General features: G+C 36.2%; 2 protein-coding genes across 2 annotated transcripts; both read left to right on the forward strand.

Moving 5' to 3' along the window:
• The first annotated feature begins 1,670 nt into the window (after positions 1–1,670).
• Positions 1,671–3,743, forward strand: LOC120775441 (probable serine/threonine-protein kinase nek3). The gene has a single exon (XM_040105627.1). It carries the CDS (start codon positions 1,799–1,801, stop codon positions 2,717–2,719), a length of 921 nt encoding a protein of 306 aa, XP_039961561.1. The 5' UTR covers positions 1,671–1,798; the 3' UTR covers positions 2,720–3,743.
• Positions 3,744–9,529: 5,786 nt separating this feature from the next.
• LOC120773985 (band 7 protein AGAP004871-like) lies at positions 9,530–20,928 on the forward strand. Its single transcript, XM_040103244.1, has 4 exons — positions 9,530–9,754; positions 16,948–17,464; positions 17,526–17,691; positions 20,641–20,928. Exons 1-4 carry the CDS (start codon positions 9,625–9,627, stop codon positions 20,794–20,796), a joined length of 969 nt encoding a protein of 322 aa, XP_039959178.1. The 5' UTR covers positions 9,530–9,624; the 3' UTR covers positions 20,797–20,928.
• The last annotated feature ends 49 nt before the right edge of the window (positions 20,929–20,977 follow it).

A 20,977-nucleotide genomic window follows, 5' to 3' on the forward strand; every position in this document is an offset into this window, starting at 1 on the left:
AAAATGTTGCAGAAGTGTGAGTGGAGCCTATGTCGTCGAGTCTTCCATGAACTTTTGTTAATGAGAATAACGTCGAAAAAGTTAAAAAAAAGTGGTTGGAAATGGTTGACTTTGCATTAAAGAGATAGCGGAGGATCGCAACATTTCTTAAAGACGTTGAATAGAGATCACAAAAGAGATTCTTCACAACGCAGCTGAGGACCCTACCTACATCAAACGCGTCATTCCTGGTGGTGAGGCATGAGTTTATGAACATGACGGCGAAACTATCCAATAATATAGCGAATGGCGGTGCAAAAATTAAGCGAAACCAAAAAAAGATGGCCATCCCAGCCGAGAATTATAACAATTGCATGCAAAACGTTGAACCGGAGGCACATCTACCATCAATGGGAGGATCATATATTAGACTGCTGACAGAGTTAAGTATCAAAAGCTCATCCTAGACAGGAAGCTCTGGAGAAACCCAACATCGACAAAAAACAAAGGGCATCGGTTGCCCTATACTGCTGCAGCGGAAGCATAGGAAAAAGGCGGTTATCAAAGGTAGTTCGTTTGTTTTATGAAACCATACTTATATATAGATATTAAGCTTATAATGCTCTAGGGAGTTTTTGTGTGGTGGAAGGCTCTGGAAAAAAACAACATTGCAAACAAACAACACGAACACTCGACGCACTAAATGTCTTGGTGAATATAGCAACGGTGGATATAGCCGCAAAGCTGCCTCACACTCAGAGAATCTTGGTACTTAGATGACAACGAGCCTGGGCACTTTGAAATTATCACACACTTTGATATTATTCCAAAATACTTCGATTATTAGCCACTGAACCCTGGCAGCGATATTAGCCCTGAGTTCCCTGATTTTTTACGTGAGCCTAAATGTATGCTATAAAATTTATATGTATACAATACTAACACATATGCATAAATTATTATATATTAGAGCACGCTTAAATCTTTCCTTCACTACTTTTGTTAGAATACTTATCATAAATTCGAAAAGTAAGAATAGAGGAAAGAGGCCATTTTACCGACAAACGGGTCTAAGAGCCGGAGTTTAATTCGGCCTAGAATTGTCACTCGGCAACAGTCCTTCAAATTACTGCAAATATACACCTGCTAATGGACTGCACAGCAGTCTGTAGACGCAGGATTAAGGCCCTTGGATCCATGTTTCCAAATAGGGTCACATCGCCTCAATAGCACCTAGCAGTATATTGGAACTCATCAATTTGCTGCGACTAATTGAGACGTTGTGAGTCAGGAGAGGGCACAATAGATCCTAGGTCGGGGTGCAATCCTCATTTAATTATCTAAGTATATATCTATCTATTGCAGATATATTTTTGCAGCTACAACAATAACAGGAATAAAAAATGGAAGAGGTTAGAGAAAAAAAAACAACAGGACTTCATAAATATGAGTTTTATAAACTTAAGGGGTTTTGTTATTATATATAATTCATTTTTGTTGAAGTGGTAAATACTTTCAAAACAACTTAATAATTTTATTTAGACTAAATTTTTTTGTACCCAATAATTTTAAGATGATCCCCCTAATAGTTAGTATTTCAGAAATTTCAGAATTCGTTTGTTGCATATAAAATCAACTCTGTGTATACTTGTACATAAAACAGCTGATCGGAAAATCTGTGGAAATTTGATAAATACTTATTTATGCATCCAAACATTGAAATTAAAGAAATTTTGAATTTATTATTGCAAGCAGACTTACTAAAATTTTGAAAATATTTAATGATTGCCAAATACATAATAAAGTGAAGTACCACAGAATGGAAAAGGGAACGATTTTGTTATTAATTGGTTGTCTGCAGATTTTGCATTGTCTGATTTTGGTAAATAGTGAAAATGTCGGCATAGCAACGTCATCAGTGCAAAATGCATTGCCAAATAATACGACAAAAAATAACACAGAGTCTTTGTCACAATTATTAAATACAACAGGAAGCAATGCCAATGTACATAAGAATCGCAATATAACACCAACTGGAACGGAAAACAACACGAAAAGTGCAAATATACCGATAGATCGAAATAACAATAAGACAGAGGAGTTAGGGAAAAACGGTATGGCTACCAAAAATTCGGAAAACAAAGAAGATAGTTCTCAAAATTCTACCACTAACCTTGGTGTAATAACAGTGAATGCAACAGATGTAACAATCCCAAAGGACAAGTTAAAAACAACAAATTTGAAACCGGGAATGCAAAACGAAAATATCTCGCAGGCATCAAATAAAACAACGGAAATAAAATATATTACGAAACCAACAAAAACTACCGCTTCAACCAAAGGAAAACCCGTATCCAGTAATACAACTGCTACTACAACCACCACCACCACTACGACCACACCCAAACCAAAGAAACCTAGTATCACTTTTGGACTTGGTGATTTCCCAATTTTGCCAGGAGAGTCGAACGTTATAAATGCGATGGTAGCATCTAGCTCAAAACTGCCAGTGGCTAACGACCCCGTCGTGCCACCGAATGTGCAACCGTCACAAGAGTTAAACAACGGCTTCAACTATTATAGCAGCCGAGATTACATAGTACCCATAATGACAGTTCTCTTCACAATACCCTTGGCAATTGGAGTTGTTATTACCACTTATCGTCGATTCCGCGATTGCTGGTCTACGCGACATTATCGCCGAATGGATTTCTTGGTTGATGGCATGTACAATGATTGACAAATGGATACTAAAGATATATCCGATATCACCATCGGAAAATATGAAGCAGAGACAGATGATAATGCTGTAGGTATTGCTCAGCAATTAGTACCGCAATGCACAATAACAATATCTTAATACATAGTAGTTGTGACAAGAGAGAGTGAGATTCGATAAGTACTAGTAGTTAAAAACAAAACTCTATTAGTTTTTTACAAACATTTTTAAAATCGGCATTTGTTTATAATCAAAATTTGCATGCAATTTGCGAATTCTTTGTAATTTGAAAACCAAACGAATTATGTTCATATTTATGAACGTGCAAACATTTTGGGGAATTCATAAAATTTACGTGTTTAGTAAAATCTTCTGTAAAAATATCTCTCAAGTCTTTGTACTTCCAAAAACGTTTGAATTACTGTCATCTTGTAAAATATTTTATTTAATTAAAAAGCCAATTGTGCAATTGTACGTTACAATTAATCCAAACGATATATACAATTGTAGCATTTTAAGATAAGCATTTTTATTTATCATACTGTGGCAGCAATTGGCGTGCGTTGATTTAAGAAAAAAAGCAATTTGTTGATTAATCAAAATTTCAGCCAAATTCTTTAAATAGAAAACAAGTGTAATATATGTATATGGTGCAATTTAGAGCTCAAAAATTACCAAATCTTATATTAATAAGTGTATTACACTTAAACATAGCATTTATAGAAAGTAAAAGCACATACTTTTAAAAAAAATATTTCGGAAATGCTAAAGTATTAGTAAATTAGATGACTAGTTTGAGTTACCCATTTCTTAATTGGCTTCCATATTGATTATTAAAAGAAATATATAAAATATATTTTTCTTTTCAGTGACAATAATTTAAAACCAAATGATGAAAAATATAAAATTGAAATTAGTATTGCTAATATATGAAAGCAATTATAAAAATACTTAGATTTGAAAGTGCCTTATAAATGCTAAAGCATTTATTTCATATAGGGTACGTCTAATATTTGTGCATAGTTATTAAGAAAGTATAAAAAAATGAAATTTAAAAATAAAAATAAATAATTATTAACGGTAAAAATAAAAGAAAAAACATATGTATTAATAATAAACATATGTATGTATATACATAGATACTTTGTAATATATGTATACTGGCTGAATAAAATTAATAAAGAGAAATTTGGTTGCGTTTTCAAGAATTAAGCGGTTAATCTCGGTTTCCGGGGAAAAAAGTTAAATGGCAAATTTAAAAATAACATATTTATAACTGGTCCGTTGACACACTTTTGGCACAACCTCAAAATTTATATTATTATTTTTGTACGGAAATCATATTCTTGTTTTGAAAACTTTTTTATTTAACGAGATTCGCGAAATTTAGCATGGATAGGCAACGGTACAATATCTAAAGAAATTATTCAGATCGGACTACTACATCATATACATACATACATATGTATGTATATACAGCTGTCATACAAACTGACCGGGCAAAAACATGTTCTTTTATATTTGTGAAGGGTTTTTTCTGTAATTTAACTGTAATTTTAAAATCATTTTATTGGAAACAGTCTTCCCAAGCGAAAGCCACGTTTTTCAGGGTTTTAAGACCTAATTACCTTAAATTTTTAAAGAATCTTGTTTATAGACTTGTCTACGTCTGGAACTAGCCATGTTCCCAAATTTCAATTTTTACTATTAAAATAAAAGTGGAGTAAAAATTGCGTTTTTTCAGACCGTCGCCATTTCGTATTTTTTTTAACCACAGAGAGGTTTTTTGTTTTTATTTCAGATTCCTAGAAGGTTTGAAATCGTGGGGATCGTCGCCAGACCCCACACTTTATTATTATTATTATTATTATTATTATTATTATTATTATTATTATTATTATTATTATTATTATTATTATTATTATTATTATTATTATTACAATAACGCCAATCGGCAATATACATTAAGAGAAACAAATAAAAAATGAAAACTGTAGGTAGAAGGTAAATGTGTATATGCAGAGTACTATGGTGATGGTTTCTGGTTGTGGCGGGCAGCAAATGGAGTCCTTGGTTAAACAAGCAGATGTTGCTTAGTATTGTTTAAGAAGGCAGAGTATGTATCTCCGTAGAAGTCAATCACACCTTGAAAAGAATTGACAGATTTGGCCAGTCTATTCAGAGGACCGTTGATCACATAATTTTTCTCTTACTATCAGTAAGTCAGATGCTTGGTGTTTTTCTCTAATGAAAGAAATAGTGGCCAGGTGGTAAACAAAGATGTCATAAGGTGACTGAGGAGGTATGTATACACAGCCGATGATTAGGTCACGGGATGCACCCTTCACCCTGATGAATATTTGCTCTAGGTTATTATTTTCAGTAGAGATTGGCTCAGTGTGTAGATAACGTTTGCATGCGATAAAGACTCCACCACCACGTACTTTATGATTAGCATGAGATGTACGATCTTTACGGTAGATATTATAAGAAGAGTCAATGACTTCTCCATCACGTATAGATGGATGGAGCCAGGACTCAGTGATGCATATGATATCAGACTGGTTAGACGACGTGTTGGTCAGAAATGCGCAGAGTTTTGTGCGCAGACCTCGAACGTTCTGGTAATATAACTGGATGAGAGATACTTTCTTCTTGTTCGTTGTGCGAGCGAAAATTCTTCTTTACAATCTTAGGCATTTTTTTTTGCTTGATAAGCTGGCCGACAGGGGTAATGCTCGAAAATTCTATGAAAAAATGCGGGGGCTTACAGAAGGTTTCAAGACCGGAGCATACTCTTGTAGAACCCCCAAAGGTGATCTAGTGACCGATGCCCAGAGCATACTTAAATTATGGAGGGAACACTTCTCCAGCCTGCTGAATGGCAGAGAATGCACAACGCCAGGAGAAGGCGAACCCGATTCCCCAATCGATGACGATGGAGCAGACGTCCCATTGCCCGACCATGAGGAAGTTCGAATAGCAATTACCCGCCTGAAGAACAACAAAGCGGCGGGGGCCGATGGATTACCGGCCGAGCTATTCAAACACGGCGGCGAAGAACTGATAAGGAGCATGCATCAGCTTCTTTGTAAAATATGGTCGGACGAAAGCATGCCCAACGATTGGAATTTAAGTGTGCTATGCCCAATCCATAAAAAAAAGGAGACCCCACAATCTGCGCCAACTACCGTGGGATTAGCCTCCTCAACATCGCATATAAGGTTCTATCGAGCGTATTGTGTGAAAGATTAAAGCCCACCGTCAACAAACTGATTGGACCTTATCAGTGTGGCTTCAGACCTGAAAATCAACAACCGACCAGATATTCACCATGCGCCAAATCTTGGAAAAGACCCGTGAAAGGAGAATCGACACACACCACCTCTTCGTCGATTTCAAAGCTGCTTTCGACAGCACGAAAAGGAACTGCCTCTATGCCGCAATGTCTGAATTTGGTATCCCCGCAAAACTAATACGGCTGTGTAAACTGACGTTGAGCAACACGAAGAGCTCCGTCAGAATCGGGAAGGACCTCTCCGAGCCGTTCGATACCAAACGAGGTTTCAGACAAGGCGATTCCCTATCGTGTGACTTTTTCAACCTGCTTCTGGAGAAAATAGTTCGAGCTACAGAACTTAGTAGAGAAGGTACCATCTTTTATAAGAGTGTACAGCTGCTGGCGTACGCTGATGATATTGATATCATCGGCCTTAACACCCGCGCCGTTAGTTCTGCTTTCTCCAGACTAGACAAGGAAGCAAAACAAATGGGTCTGGCAGTGAACGAGGGCAAGACGAAATATCTCCTGTCATCAAACAAACAGTCGTCGCACTCGCGACTTGGCACTCACGTCACTGTTGACAGTCATAACTTTGAAGTTGTAGATAATTTCGTCTTTTTAGGAACCAGTATTAACACCACCAACAATGTCAGCCTGGAAATCCAACGCAGGATTGCTCTTGCCAACAGGTGCTACTTCGGACTGAGTAGGCAATTGAAAAGTAAAGTCCTCTCTCGACGAACAAAAGCTAAACTCTATAAGTCGCTCATAATTCCCGTCCTGCTATATGGTGCAGAGGCTTGGACGATGTCAACAACTGATGAGTCGACGTTGCGAGTTTTCGAGAGAAAAGTTCTGCGAAAGATTTATGGTCCTTTGCGCGTTAGCCACGGCGAATATCGCATTCGATGGAACGATGAGCTGTACGAGATATACGACGACATTGACATAGTTCAGCGAATTAAAAGACAGCGGCTACGCTGGCTAGGGTCATGTTGTCCGAATGGACGAAAACACTCCAGCTCTGAAAAAGTATTCGACGCTGTACCCGCCGGGGAAGCAGAGGAAGAGGAAGACCTCCACTCCGTTGGAAGGACCAAGTGGAGAAGGACCTGGCTACGCTTGGAATATCCAATTGGCGCCACGTAGCGAAAAGGAGAAACGACTGGCGCGCTGTTGTTAACTCGGCTATAATCGCGTAAGCGGTGTCTACGCGAATTAAGAAGAAGAAGAATCTTAGGCATAGTCATACTGTCATTGCCGCTTTTTACTAGAGAGTCAAGTTCCAGTCGTAAATCTTTTAGGTGCTGTTGTTGAGAAGGGGTAAGATCAGCTTTGAAAATGACTGCAGTGTTACTATTAGGTGGTCTGTATTTGATAATTGAGAGCGCATCATCAGCTGAGCGAGTTGTAATATGTAGCGCACGTGTACGACCCGGTGTATGTCGGCCTAGTCTGCGTAGCTTAAATTCAGTGGCAATGTTCGAGAGACAAGAAGGCAAAGCGGCTACTAGATTTGTCCTGTCGTCATCCAAACGATCTTTACCCATTGGTTTGACTGATTCCGGGATGTTTAGAGCAATTACATTGATTTTACGGCGCTCACGTTCCAACATTTCAGTGAAGATATCTTCCTTGCTCACTGGTAAGTCAGGCTTGGCATTGAGTTTATTATTAATTTTATTCTCTACTGATGAAAGCCTATCGTTAAGGGCAGTACATTTATTAGCGAGTGTTGTATATTGTTTAGACAGATTGCTTACCTCATCCTTAAGGTTATTTACGCTACTTACGAGTGACTTTTTGAGATCTTCAAATTTGCGGTCATAGTCAGAGGTGAAGCGATCAAAGTACTACTTTCCATTTCATTAGCTTGTGGCGAGATGTGTGTTAAAACTTCATCATCAGATAAGTGGCTGTCACATGTCCTAACACTGATATCATTGCTGCAGGATGAACAGTTCCAAACCGACTCCTTTTTCTTGATACTGATCGCTGTGGCCTTAAATTCCACATATGAAAGGCCTGTACACCTAGAGTGAAACCAGAGTTGGCAAGAAACACATTGGATGCTGGACTGTACACCATCTCGTATCAGCTCAGAGCAATAACCACAAAATTATGATGTTGTGTTTATTTTCTTGGGTGGCATTATTTATCGATGGATAGCGCAATTTATATGTAACTAAGCAATTACTGTAGCCCTCCTTTATTTACGACGCACTGCAAACGGACCGCACATCAGCAATGCCCACTGCCACTGCCACTATTTATTAAAATTTGCTAATTTTTTTATTTCTTCATGTATTTTTTATTAATAACAAAAAACTAACAGAAAAATGGATAGTAAAAATATTCACTGCTTTTTTACAACACATCAAAAATTAACTGAAATACATGCCTCTAGACTAGAATACTCCCTAAATATCTTATAAGGAACCATAGATGCTTTTTGGTTGAATAACAAAAGATTTTGTTTTTGGAGTCATTTATTGCCATATACAAACATACACACAACCATATACATATGTACATACATACATCAACCACTCAAAATGACCTACGCAATTAAATCTCAGTAAATATGATCGACAAGTACATATGTATGTTTGGAAGTTCCCACTACAGTCGGCTCTACATACGAAAGCGGAACGGTCCCGCATTTTTTATCCGGCCAAGGACTGTCACTTCCGCAGTATAGAAAATCTACCTCTACAACAACAACAACAACAAGTGAGTTTGGCATTTTGAAAGGAGAAAATGTCATATCAAAGCCCCTTCTTCTCGGAACTGCCTTGCATCCTATTTGATATATTCGACATGTGTTTGTGTATTTACTCCTTCTAATCAAAACATTTTCGACCCCAAATGAAAAATTGAACACTGCTTGATACATTTACTCCAAAACGACCCAATAATTTGCCTGTTCATTGACTGATTAGCCACAGAGATTATTGCGGCAGAGGACGGCGCACGAGTGGATCAGCCATGCAGTACATTAACAACTCAATAGAAATCAGAAACATTCATGTATTCGTACTGCACGGTCGATGAAAACAAAAATGTCTAAAAATATTTAAGCATGTACGTTTGTAGGTAGGTGCTTGAAAAAAAATATGTATGAATTTATACCATATATCCCGTTTCGAAACAAAATTTTACATTTTCATTTAATTAGAAGAAAATAAACCTCGTAGCTACTAGTTGATGGCTATATTGTTTGTAAAAATTATAAACAAATGCATGTAGACGCAATACGCTGGAAACATTTTCCAGTGTGTGCCGCCAAGTTTTGTATATATACGTAAATAAGAACACCTCATGGAATATAAACACTGGACCAAAAAAATGTAGACGTTCATGAACAATCGTATACAACTACATATTAACACACATACATACATAGGTACATACAGACATACTTATATTAAGCACAAAAGCATATAATAATTTTGAAAACTCTTCGCGCTTTCCAATTTTTGTTTAACTCAATTTAGTTGCTTGTCCTAGCTCCCAACGTTTAGATCATCTAATCGGCCAATATTAAAGCTGGATATTTGCTTAATTGGTGCAGTGAAATTGTGCAAATAGCGCGCGTTTAAAACTCGTAAAGAACTAACGGTATCATTGATAATATTTAAAAATGAATACTACGCCTAGCCAACATCGCCCGCGTGTAAATCCAGCCTCTTCACATGCTATCAGCTATCCAACAACGGATGTCCGTTCGCCAACTACGCAAGGATCACGCGTCTACCAAGGACTGAAAACATGTACATACCCACAAAATTGACTGTATACAATATTAAAAAAACAAGCTTTTAAGACTGATATTTTTGTACAAATAGTAAATTGGTTAAGTAAAAAAAATAATAATAATTTATGGACATATTTATATGAAAAGTGAAAAAATTACCTTTGCTAATAGGCATATAGTTTCAATAATTAATAACAAGCAATTTTGTTGAATCTTAAAAACCACCAAAATGACAGAAAAGTGCAACAAAATTGAAACGATATTGCTAAATTCAGCTGGAACCCAGTCATTCTATGCAAATCATAAAAAAAAACGAGAAAAAGCGATAGGTTTGGCTGCACCGAACATTTCCTACATTTCCTGTAGTATAAAAGAGTTTAAAAAAATCTTAATCTTGACTTTATAATTGTTCGATCTGTTCCATGCCCAATTTCGTGAAGATATATTGTCAAATAAAAAATTTCTCCATATAAAGTCTTGAATTTGATCGGCCAATTTGTATGACAGCTATATGCTATAGTAGTCTGATCTGAACAATTCTCTCGGATATAGTAGCGCTCCAAGGCATGCTAAATTTCTTGAAGATGTCTGGTCATACAGGTACATACTTGAGTTTGATCCGACAAATAAGCAGCGTATTGGGCAGAAAAGAAGGTGTGCAAATTTTCAGATCGGCATCTAAACAATAAGGAACTATTTCCCGGATATACATACGTACAGACGGACATGGTTTAATCAACTTAGCTCGTAACACTTACCATATAGATATTATATTGGTAGTCGAAAAAGTCTTCTCGTATTTCTAATCAAACTTCAACTTTTTTTTTATTTATAATGAACTTTATGAACCAAATATGTACCATTTTGGTCGATCACTTTTTGCCATTTTTCCGCTAGAGACATTATTCCATCAGTGTAAAACTTTTCTGGTTTCTCGGTGAAAAACTGCGACAAGTAATTTTTACAGGCTTCTCTTGAAGCCAACTTTACTATATTAAGAGAGTTCTATATTGACCGAAACAAATGGTAGTCCGATGGTGCAAGGTCAGGGCTATATGGTGGATGCATCAAAACTTTCCAGCCAAGCTCTCCCAGTTTTTGCCGAGTCATCAAAGATGTGTGTGGTGTAGCGTTGTACTGATGGAAGACGAAGCCATTTCAGTTGATCAGTTCTGTCCGTTTTTTTTTTTTTTCGATTGCTTGCTTCAATCTCATCAGTTTTTGACAGTAAAATGTAGAATCAATCGTTCGACCAGGCTGGAGCAGTTTATAGTGGATGATTCCTTTCCAATCCCACCGAACACTCAGCTTAACCTTGAGAGGCGTTAATCTTGGCTTTGAGACCATTTGTTGAGTTTCACCACGCTGGAACCATGATCTTATTCGCACATTATTGTCGTATTTGATACACTTTCCCTCCTGTCTCCTGTTGCCATTCAGAAACAGTTTCATTTCGTTTCAGCAAAGAATCGGAGATGTTAATTTGGTCCATTAAATTTTTCACAGACAATTCACGTTGTACCCAAACATCGAGCTTCTTTTTGTAGCCAGCATTTTTTAAATGGTTCAAAACTGTTTGATGATGAAAGTTAAGTTCCTCAGAGTGTGGTGCATCTTTCACATCGAAATTTCCATAACGGAAGCGAGCGAACTATTGTTGTTTAAATTAAATTTAAAATCTCACCTTTCCAACACTATAACGTATGACAATGTGACAAAATACGAAAAGACTTTTTCGACTACCCAGTATATATACTTTATAGGGCATCCGTTGTTTCCTTCTGGGTATTACAAACCTCCTGGCAAACTTAATATATCATATTCAGTGTATAAAAAATAAGAACTCAGTATTCAAACTTTCAGATTTTAAATATTAGTTACAGTGTATCTCCGAACAGTTGAATGATTTTTTGGGATTTTCTAGTATTTCAATAACTTAATTCAAGTGATGGTCGCAAATAATTTTTGGATAGCGGAGAATGACCTAGTACCGTTAATATTTAGCCTTTGGAGAAACACTGCTTTTCCTTTAAAAACATTTCTATTACACAATTTTTGTTCAACATACTTAGTAAATATATAAGTACATACATACATAGGGGCAAATATGTGTATTGTAGATGGAGAATCTTTATGCCTTTAATCGCTTTATTTGCTTTATAATAATGCATAAACATTAAAAAGTATATAAAAACACTAAAATAGCATATTACTTAAATTTAAATAGTTGTATGTGTATGTATTATATGTATGTACTAAAATTATCTTTTATGTATGTACGTACATATGTACATAAGTAGACACGCTTTAAAAATTTTTGTTTATATCATTAGAAAGTCAAATCATAAAATAAGATAAAGGTACACAGTTCTAGATACTCGCCATTGAATGATACATTTATAACAGTATGTAGATTTGTACATATGTAATGCAAAATCGAAAATACAAGTATTATGCGCTAACCGATAGCAGAAAATTCTCCGTATAATATAATACATGATTTATCTTCTAACTTGCTAACTTCTTAAATATAAACAAGGCAATGTTCATTCGCAATTTCAGCGCCAAATGGTGTTTGAGAGGTAAATAAACACTTGAAATGCCAACGAAGTGCATTGAACGGGAAATAATTTACCTTGTCGATGGATATATGTACATATCTACAAATATAATTAACATACAGTGATTTGATTCATTTTGCAACTAAATTTACAACTATAAGCATACCCTGTAGTAAACATTCTGCTAGCCAGAAGAACTAACAGTTCACAACTGTAATTTTTCAGCCGAAAACGAACTAGTCGGAGAAGGTTTTTATCTCTTTTATGGAAAACTGGTTCAGGAAGAGAGTTTTTACCAGCTTCTGAGAATATTATTGTGATGATTTTCTCTTAAAAGGTAGTAGGCTTAAAGCTTGTAGGCCTCTACTTTCGACTTATGAAATAAAAGAGCAAAGGCTAGGTTAGGTTAATCGGATAAGCCAATAAGCCATGCATATGCCAGCTTTGGCCCTTGTCGATAATACCAGGTGGAGTTCAGTTGATAGGTCCAAGAGGAGTAGTCATCATTTAGAATGCCTGCGCTTGACACGAATTTTAATTTAGAACTTGGACGCGCTTGACACGAATTTTAACAGACTCTGCGGCCTGACTAACGATACCTCCTCCAGTGTACCGTGGCGACCCTAGATGCTTACAACGTAATCTTGTCAATGCGTGACAAATGCACAAGAGATGTTCCATTGTTTCCCTGGTGACCTTGTCTAGACATTTCCTGCAGTCTTCTCAATCTGTCAGCCCCATCCTGCGGGCGTATGTCGCCGCCAATCAGCTTTAAATCTAATTTTTCAACAACAACAGATCTTTCACAAGTACAAATGAATCATTAAAATAGAAAGTAATTGCAAATTTTATTATTGGAAAATTATTAAATATATTTACCGTATGAGAAAGCAAAGCGTATATTACTACGTGTCTATTTGCTCTCACACGCAACGTAATCTTTGGCTTAAACGATTTCCGAAAGTTTTTAAAAACTCAAATACCAAAAACCAAACGCAAAGACAATAAATAAATCGTTCGAATTTTCATATGCCATTAAATTATGCAAATCCCCTGCCAAAAGCAGCCAGAATAAACTCAATTATACAGGTTCTCATCATTGAAAACACAATCAGTTGAAAATTTGTTTTTAATTTTCGTGAAGCAACGGCGGAAGCTCATGAGGTCTTCTCAAGTGCCGAAAAATTAATAATATATGTAGGCATCTATGTATATATGTATGTATATGTACATAAGTGATGGATATGCAAAAACAAATTAATATATAAACAATCGTACGTTTTGACTGATATATATTTACACGCGTGCAATTGGAGATACATACATACATATATTGGCAATGCAATGCAATTTAAGAATACAATCAAATTTTACACTTGCACTTTTATGAATCCATGTGCAAATATTTATGAATCCATTTACCATTTCGAAGCCAATTATAAGAATTTATAAGCTATATAAAATAGCTAATCAAAACGAAATGAAAAATTTCCATTAAATCTCACTGCTTCATTGGGAAGCAATCGAGTTTTTATTAATTGCTTGTACGATATTTAGAAAATGAATTAAGCATATTGATATGCTAAGTAGTTTTAATACTAATATCGAAATTCTTAGTAAAAAATTCATCAACCTACTAAAATGTGTAATATATGTATGTATACCAATAAAACGGTGGCACTTGAATGTGTTCAGAGATTATAGAGATTAAACAAACCGATTGTACTTGAATATTATGCTTCGGATTTAATCATATGAAATAAGAACAAAATAGTTTTATCATATTTGTTATTGCACATTATCTGAAGCTGATAAGTGATGCCTGATCATAGTTATTATAAATGATATACCTAGATGAAGAAACGTGATATTCTCGGCTAGAATTGGTTTTAGCCATTCAACTAGTATTTTCCTATTTTACAATAAAAAAATAGTGATGTTTTGGAGCGGAAAAGTGGATTAGGTCGTCCTCAAATGCCAATTGAGAAAACAGACAACTTCTGCGACTTTAGAGCGAAGATGCAGTATTGAATTTAAGTGTCGAAACCATACGTCGACGGCTTAGAAATATGGGTTTATAAGGAAGACTCTCTGCCAAAAAGTCATCATTAACACGAAAAATGAAGGCTGCATGACTTTCTTGGGCTAAAAAGTACCAAAATTTGTCTTCTGACGAAAGCAAATTTAATTTACTAAGCTCACAAAATTTGGTTTACCTGAACCGTTCAGGTAGTGAGAGGTTCCAGGAAAAATGTGTAATAAAAAAAAATTAAGTTTCCTCAAAGACAAATGATTTTGGGCTGCTTTCCATACTCCGTTTTGCGACCTCTGCACCTTGTTGATGGATGATTGAATGCACAGAAATATGCGAGAGTGATTAACAATTTTTTAGTATCATTATCCTTATATGGATTACCTAATCTTCCAGGATGACTCAGCGCTATGCCATCGTGCAAAAATGGCTAAGTTTAGATTGGAAAAAATTTTGTATAAAACATCTATACAATATCTTATTCAGCTCGAATTTTTACATTTAGTTAGCCAATAACAAAGTGTGAACTTGCTAAACAGAACCCAACAAATAAAATTCAATTGATGAAGATTTTAGTACTGGTTTGGTATGACCCCGTTATAAGGAAATTAATTGAGATCCTAGTGAATTCCACGCCTTCAGGAGTTAAGGCAGTTATTGAGGCTAAGGGAGGAACAACTCGTTATTAGAAGAGCCTATTGTTAAGCCTACTTTTCTATCGGTAGTGTTGAGAACGAGTTAGTTGCTTTAAATTAGCTTTATATTGTTTTCTTTTACTTAATAATGAATATCATGGAAAATAAATTTTTGTAAAATTGTTTGAATTAATTGGCTATTCCTTATAAAAACCATTTTCGAGATAAATTCTTGTGTATAACTAATTTACACTATGTGGAAAAACTTATAAAAATTGTCCCAATATTCTAACTTTATAACAAATTTCTAATGTGATCTTATTTCAATTATACTTGGTGGTGCGTTTTTATTGACCAGAAGTGTATATTGTATATATGTAGCTATACTACATTCTATTGGAATTTCGAATTATTTTTTAATATTACTAGATGTTGATGTTTATAATCATGTTCTTATTAATTTATTAGAAATTATTGCATTCCTTTGTATAGAGGAAAAGGCTCAATTTACCGAATGTTCCGAAATTAAGTGAAATTTTTGCGCAAAATATTCATGCGATAAGTCTAGTAACGAATTACTATCGAAACCGACTGCATAAGATTGATTTACAGAATTTAACATATCTGATATAAAAATTGAGGATCTTCTTAAGGGATTTTCATGAGTTTACGAGTTTCAAAAAATCGATTTTTTTTATTCAAGTTGATCCGGGTAATAGTTTCCGGAATACAGCTTTGAGAACTTGTGCGCTCGAGGCTAGCTAGACTAAGTGCGCCGTCTTTAAATGCGTGTTTCTCGAAACCGTTTTTGAAGTCGGTTGGCAAGATTTCTCGAGAACTACTCATGAAGAATTTTTTCGATTCCAAATATTTGAAAAAGTTTAATTTTTTTGTAAAAATGTCTGCCAAAAATCCATTTTTTTCCCCTTCGTCCAAGTTCTAAATTAAGGTTTTAACTAAAACACGTATTTCACTGTTATCCTGCCAACGCGGGCGCATCTTTTTTCCGAGCGGTCACCGGAAATGGCGTCGCAATGGCCGAGTTTAAAATATTTTGTTCCAAAATTTTCAGAATTTTCTTAATTTTTAATAGTGTATGTTTGTAACAAAAAAAATTGTAATAAAATATTTCCTTTTTTTATATGAGAAAACAATTATTGAAAAAGGCTTGTTTTACCTGAGGAAAACCCATGTAACCCCTTAAAAGCAAACGCCATTTGAAAATTATGTTACTTAATTAATTGTTATAGTAAAATACTTGTAGTACTTACATATCTCAACGTTCCGAATTATATATTTGTGAGTCGAATTTTGATTGGTTGCAACATTTTTTGCTTATGCCGAATGGGTTCCAAAAGTGAATGGATTTTATAGAAGGCAGTTTTTGCCTTTTCAACATCCAAGAAGCTTAGTTTTTAAAATTTATGGGAGGCTTCAATTTATTTACTTGATTGATGATTATGTCTGCGTTAAGAAAAAATGGAAATGGGTTTCAAAGTTATTTTTTAGCTGGCATATACATATAAGTATGGTGAAACATATTGTAATTCTTTTACTATAAAATACATACACACAGGTATAAATATAGCTCAAGTATGTTCATATGTATGTATGTATGTTCAAGTATTTATTTTTTTATAGTTCTAGCAGAAGTTTAATCAAATTTGCTTTGGTTCTATGATTTTAATACATTTTAACCACAAATGATACATACATACATATGTGCATATGTATGTATGCTTTTCGTGCAGCTTTGAAATCGAATATGTACATACATATGTATGTATGTATGTATTTGCCCAAGTCAAATAATTATATGTGCAATACTTCAACTTTAATTATTTTTAAAAGGAACAATGAAGGAATGAGAATTTTTTCTTGCCTTTTAGAATTAAAACAACAAAATTATTTTAAAACATTTTTCTTAATTAAAAAAATAACAATGTTCAATAAAGTGTAAATAATTTTCTTCCAACCGTAGCAGAGAATGACGAAATGGGCTGTGTGGAGATACTCGCGACGGCGATTTCTGTCGTAGTAATGATACTCACCTTTCCGATCTCCATATTTGTCTGCTTCAAAGTAGTTTCCGAGTATGAACGCGCCGTCATCTTTCGCATGGGACGACTGCGCAGTGGAGGCGCCCGTGGTCCTGGCGTGTTTTTCGTATTACCATGCGTAGATGATTACTGTAAAGTAGATCTTCGCACCGTTTCGTTTGATGTGCCACCACAGGAGGTGCTCTCCAAGGATTCGGTAACAGTGACGGTTGATGCAGTTGTTTATTATCGCATTAGCGATCCGCTTAAGGCCGTCATACAAGTCTCTAATTATAGTCATTCAACGCGTTTGTTGGCCGCCACAACGTTACGTAATGTTTTGGGCACACGAAACTTATCCGAGCTATTAACGGAGCGTGAAACTATTTCGCATACAATGCAAGTATCGTTGGATGAAGCTACCGATCCGTGGGGTGTGAAAGTGGAACGTGTGGAGATGTGAGTTTTGATTATTAAAGTTCTGATCAGTGAACTTATAGCGTATTGCTTTCACTTATAGCAAGGACGTTTCACTACCGACAGCATTACAACGTGCCATGGCGGCTGAAGCAGAAGCGGCACGAGAGGCTCGCGCAAAAGTTATCGCAGCTGAAGGAGAAATGAAATCATCACGGGCTTTAAAGGAAGCATCTGAAATAATTTCTGCGAGCCCATCCGCTTTACAGGTGAGTAGAGAATTTACTTCTTCTTCTTAATTGGCGTAGACACCGCTTACGCGATTATAGCCGAGTTAACAACAGCGCGCCAGTCGTTTCTTCTTTTCGCTACGTGGCGCCAATTGGATATTCCAAGCGTAGCCAGGTCCTTCCAACGGAGTGGAGGTCTTCCTCTTTCTCTGCTTCCCCCGGCGGGTACAGCGTCGAATACTTTCAGAGCTGGAGTGTTTCCGTCCATTCGGACAACATGACCTAGCCAGCGTAGCCGCTGTCTTTTAATTCGCTGAACTATGTCAATGTCGTCATATATCTCGTACAGCTCATCGTTTCTTCGAATGCGATTTTCGCCGTGGCCAACGCGCAAAGGACCATAAATCTTTCGCAGAACTTTTTTCTCGAAAACTCGCAACGTCGACTCATCAGTTATTGACATCGTCCAAGCCTCTGCACCATATAGCAGTACGGGAATTATGAGTGACTTATAGAGTTTGGTTTTTGTTTGTCGAGAGAGGACTTTGCTTCTCAATTGTCTACTCAGTCCGAAGTAGCACCTGTTGGCAAGAGTTATCCTGCGTTGGATTTCTAGGCTGACGTTGTTGGTGGTGTTTACGCTGGTTCCAAGATAGACGAAATTATCTACGACTTCAAAGTTATGACTGTCAACAGTGACGTGAGTTCCAAGTCGCGAGTGCGACGACTGTTTGTTTGATGACAGGAGATATTTCGTTTTGCCCTCGTTCACTGCCAGACCCATTTGTTTTGCTTCCTTGTCCAGTCTGGAGAAAGCAGAACTATCGGCGCGGGTGTTAAGGCCGATGATATCAATATCATCGGCATACGCCAGCAGCAGAGAATTTACTACATAACAGTTTTAGTCGTTAAAAAACTTATGTACGTACACAATATTTTGATTTTTGGGTTTTAGGAATGCCAATAGTATTTTATGAAGCCAATATAGTTGTTATGTTGACAGCAACGCAACGTTTTTCAAAATTACTGTTGCCTAGAGATTCCGTTTACGAGAATTAGACCATGTTAGTTTTGTTAATCAGTGTATGATCTATCGCCCGCACTAAAATTATTCAACCCATCAAAGAAATTAGGAGCTTTGGAACTTGTTATTATTGTTGTATGGTAGTTAGTACCTAATCCGTTTAGGTGAAAGTGCAATCAATAGGAATCACTTAGCAATGGGTCCAGGAAACGAGCATGGGTGTTAAGCGAGTGGGTTAGTGTTATGCAGAGACTCTTTGCATGTTTAGTTTATCAGAGGCTTTTCTGGATAATTAGAAGTTTAACCTGCTACATTATCCAGAACTAAGCTGCACAAGGGTCACTCTCGGTTCTCTCGACAACTCAAGCTTTTCGTCTGCAATGGGTGGTGGTTTGACTCCGAGTACGCTTTTAACTAGAAAGAAGTCGGTGAAGGTATTCATGGCTCCACTATAAATGGCGGTCAGTGCATGTCGGAAATTAATTGCGTACGAAGTCTGGTCGCGTATTGTGTGATGTCGTCGACGTAGTTGCGGAATGACCTCTAGCTACTCCTAGGAGGCGGTTCCGCTCCAAGTAGGTGACTACAAGGATGATGTTTAAGAAAGCATCCCAGCAAGAAATGCCTAGAGAAGAGTTCATTATGCTTCTTAACAGGCCTCACTATGCAGGTGTTTGGTAGAAGACATCAAGAGGCATTCTGTCGTAGTTCGGAATGCAGTATTCTGACAGCCCTGAAGCTTCCTAGTCTGTGGGAGTTTCGAGATATGGATGTAAAACAAAAGCTGAGAGGACACACCCTGCGGAACTCCTTGTTTAATTTTTTGCAGTTTTCGAGTTTTTCCCTTGATGTTCCTAGGAGGTGATTCCACTGCGAGTAGATGACTGCAAGGATAATGTCTGGGAAATTTCGCAGCAGAAAATGCTTTAAGAGAGATGCATTATGTTAGTTTACCGGAAGCAAGCGGTGTTCTATATGAAGATATTCCAATGGGGTATATCCTCCGATAGTGTGCCGAGTGCTGCATTCTAACATGTCTGCATGTATATTGAGGATGCGGATTTTTTGACCGCCTGGCCGAATGTCTTGTAGGTAAGTCAGCAAGTTTTTGTTGTTCTTTCTCTCAATCTTTAAAAAAAAATTTCTAGGGTCTGGTTCAGTGATTTCCTATGGATTGGCAGAATTTACTTATCTTAAAACAGAAATCCTTCGTCTGGCAAAGGCATTTTTTTGGAATAACGTTGAGGACATTCTGAATAAATTCAAGAAAAATGTTACTCTGTCGTTCGACATGAGCGTCATTGCTTCGTATTCGAAACAATTTATTGTATAAGCAAGCAAATATATTTTTTTAGACCAGAAAAGATAATTTTTAAAAACTAAAGAAATCATAATAAGATTAAACCCATCGGAAGCGGAAGATAAAAACATTAGGGGAAATATACTTTAGGGGCGATCTGTGGTCAGGAAAAGGAAGGGGAGAGGCGTGATTGCATTTGTCAGGTTTAAAAACGGTTTTCTCTATTTCCGGTAAAACTACGAGTCCTAACCTCAAAATTTATGTGAAAAAGTTCACATAACCCAACTTTTGACTTTTTTTATCTTGTAAAAAAATGTATTTCTTTCACGAAATTTGATATAACTTACCCAACACACTGCATTTTTAAATTTACCTAACAACGAAAAAAATATTTCCATAAAAAAATTTCATTTCAGATCTTTAAAAGAAAAAAAAAAAAACAAAAAAAAGAAGGCGCCAGGCTTTAATTGTCTGAATTCTCTTCTTTCCGATGGTATTAAAAATATATCCATTAAAAATTCAACTAATGTTTGTTATCTTACCTTTCGTTTCCGATAGGTTTCAACCTACTATGAATTTCTTTCTTTTTTATCGTTTCCAAAGGCTTTTGCAGTAGTCTATTTGAATCAATACATTCTAACTTATTTGCAATTCATTATTTCAGCTTCGTTATCTACAAACGCTCAGCAGCATATCAGCCGAAAAGAATTCAACCATAATATTCCCCCTACCCATGGAATTGTTAACGCCGTTTCTTGGGCACTGCACAACAAATCACCTGTGTCGGCAACACGCCGCTCAAGGAATGAATCATCAGTGACAGTTACTGTTGGAGGAGTACCTCAATGCTCTAAGTTTATATGAAATCGATTACAAACGCATACCAATTCACAATTAGATCCACTTTTTCGAAACAAAGTCAGTTTGTTAAACAAAATACCATATAAAACAAATAAACAGTAATAATCAAATAAATAATAAATAAATGAATAAAAACAAAA

Source organism: Bactrocera tryoni, chromosome 4 (genome assembly GCF_016617805.1).
Source record: "Bactrocera tryoni isolate S06 chromosome 4, CSIRO_BtryS06_freeze2, whole genome shotgun sequence".
Classification (NCBI taxonomy): domain Eukaryota; kingdom Metazoa; phylum Arthropoda; class Insecta; order Diptera; family Tephritidae; genus Bactrocera; species Bactrocera tryoni.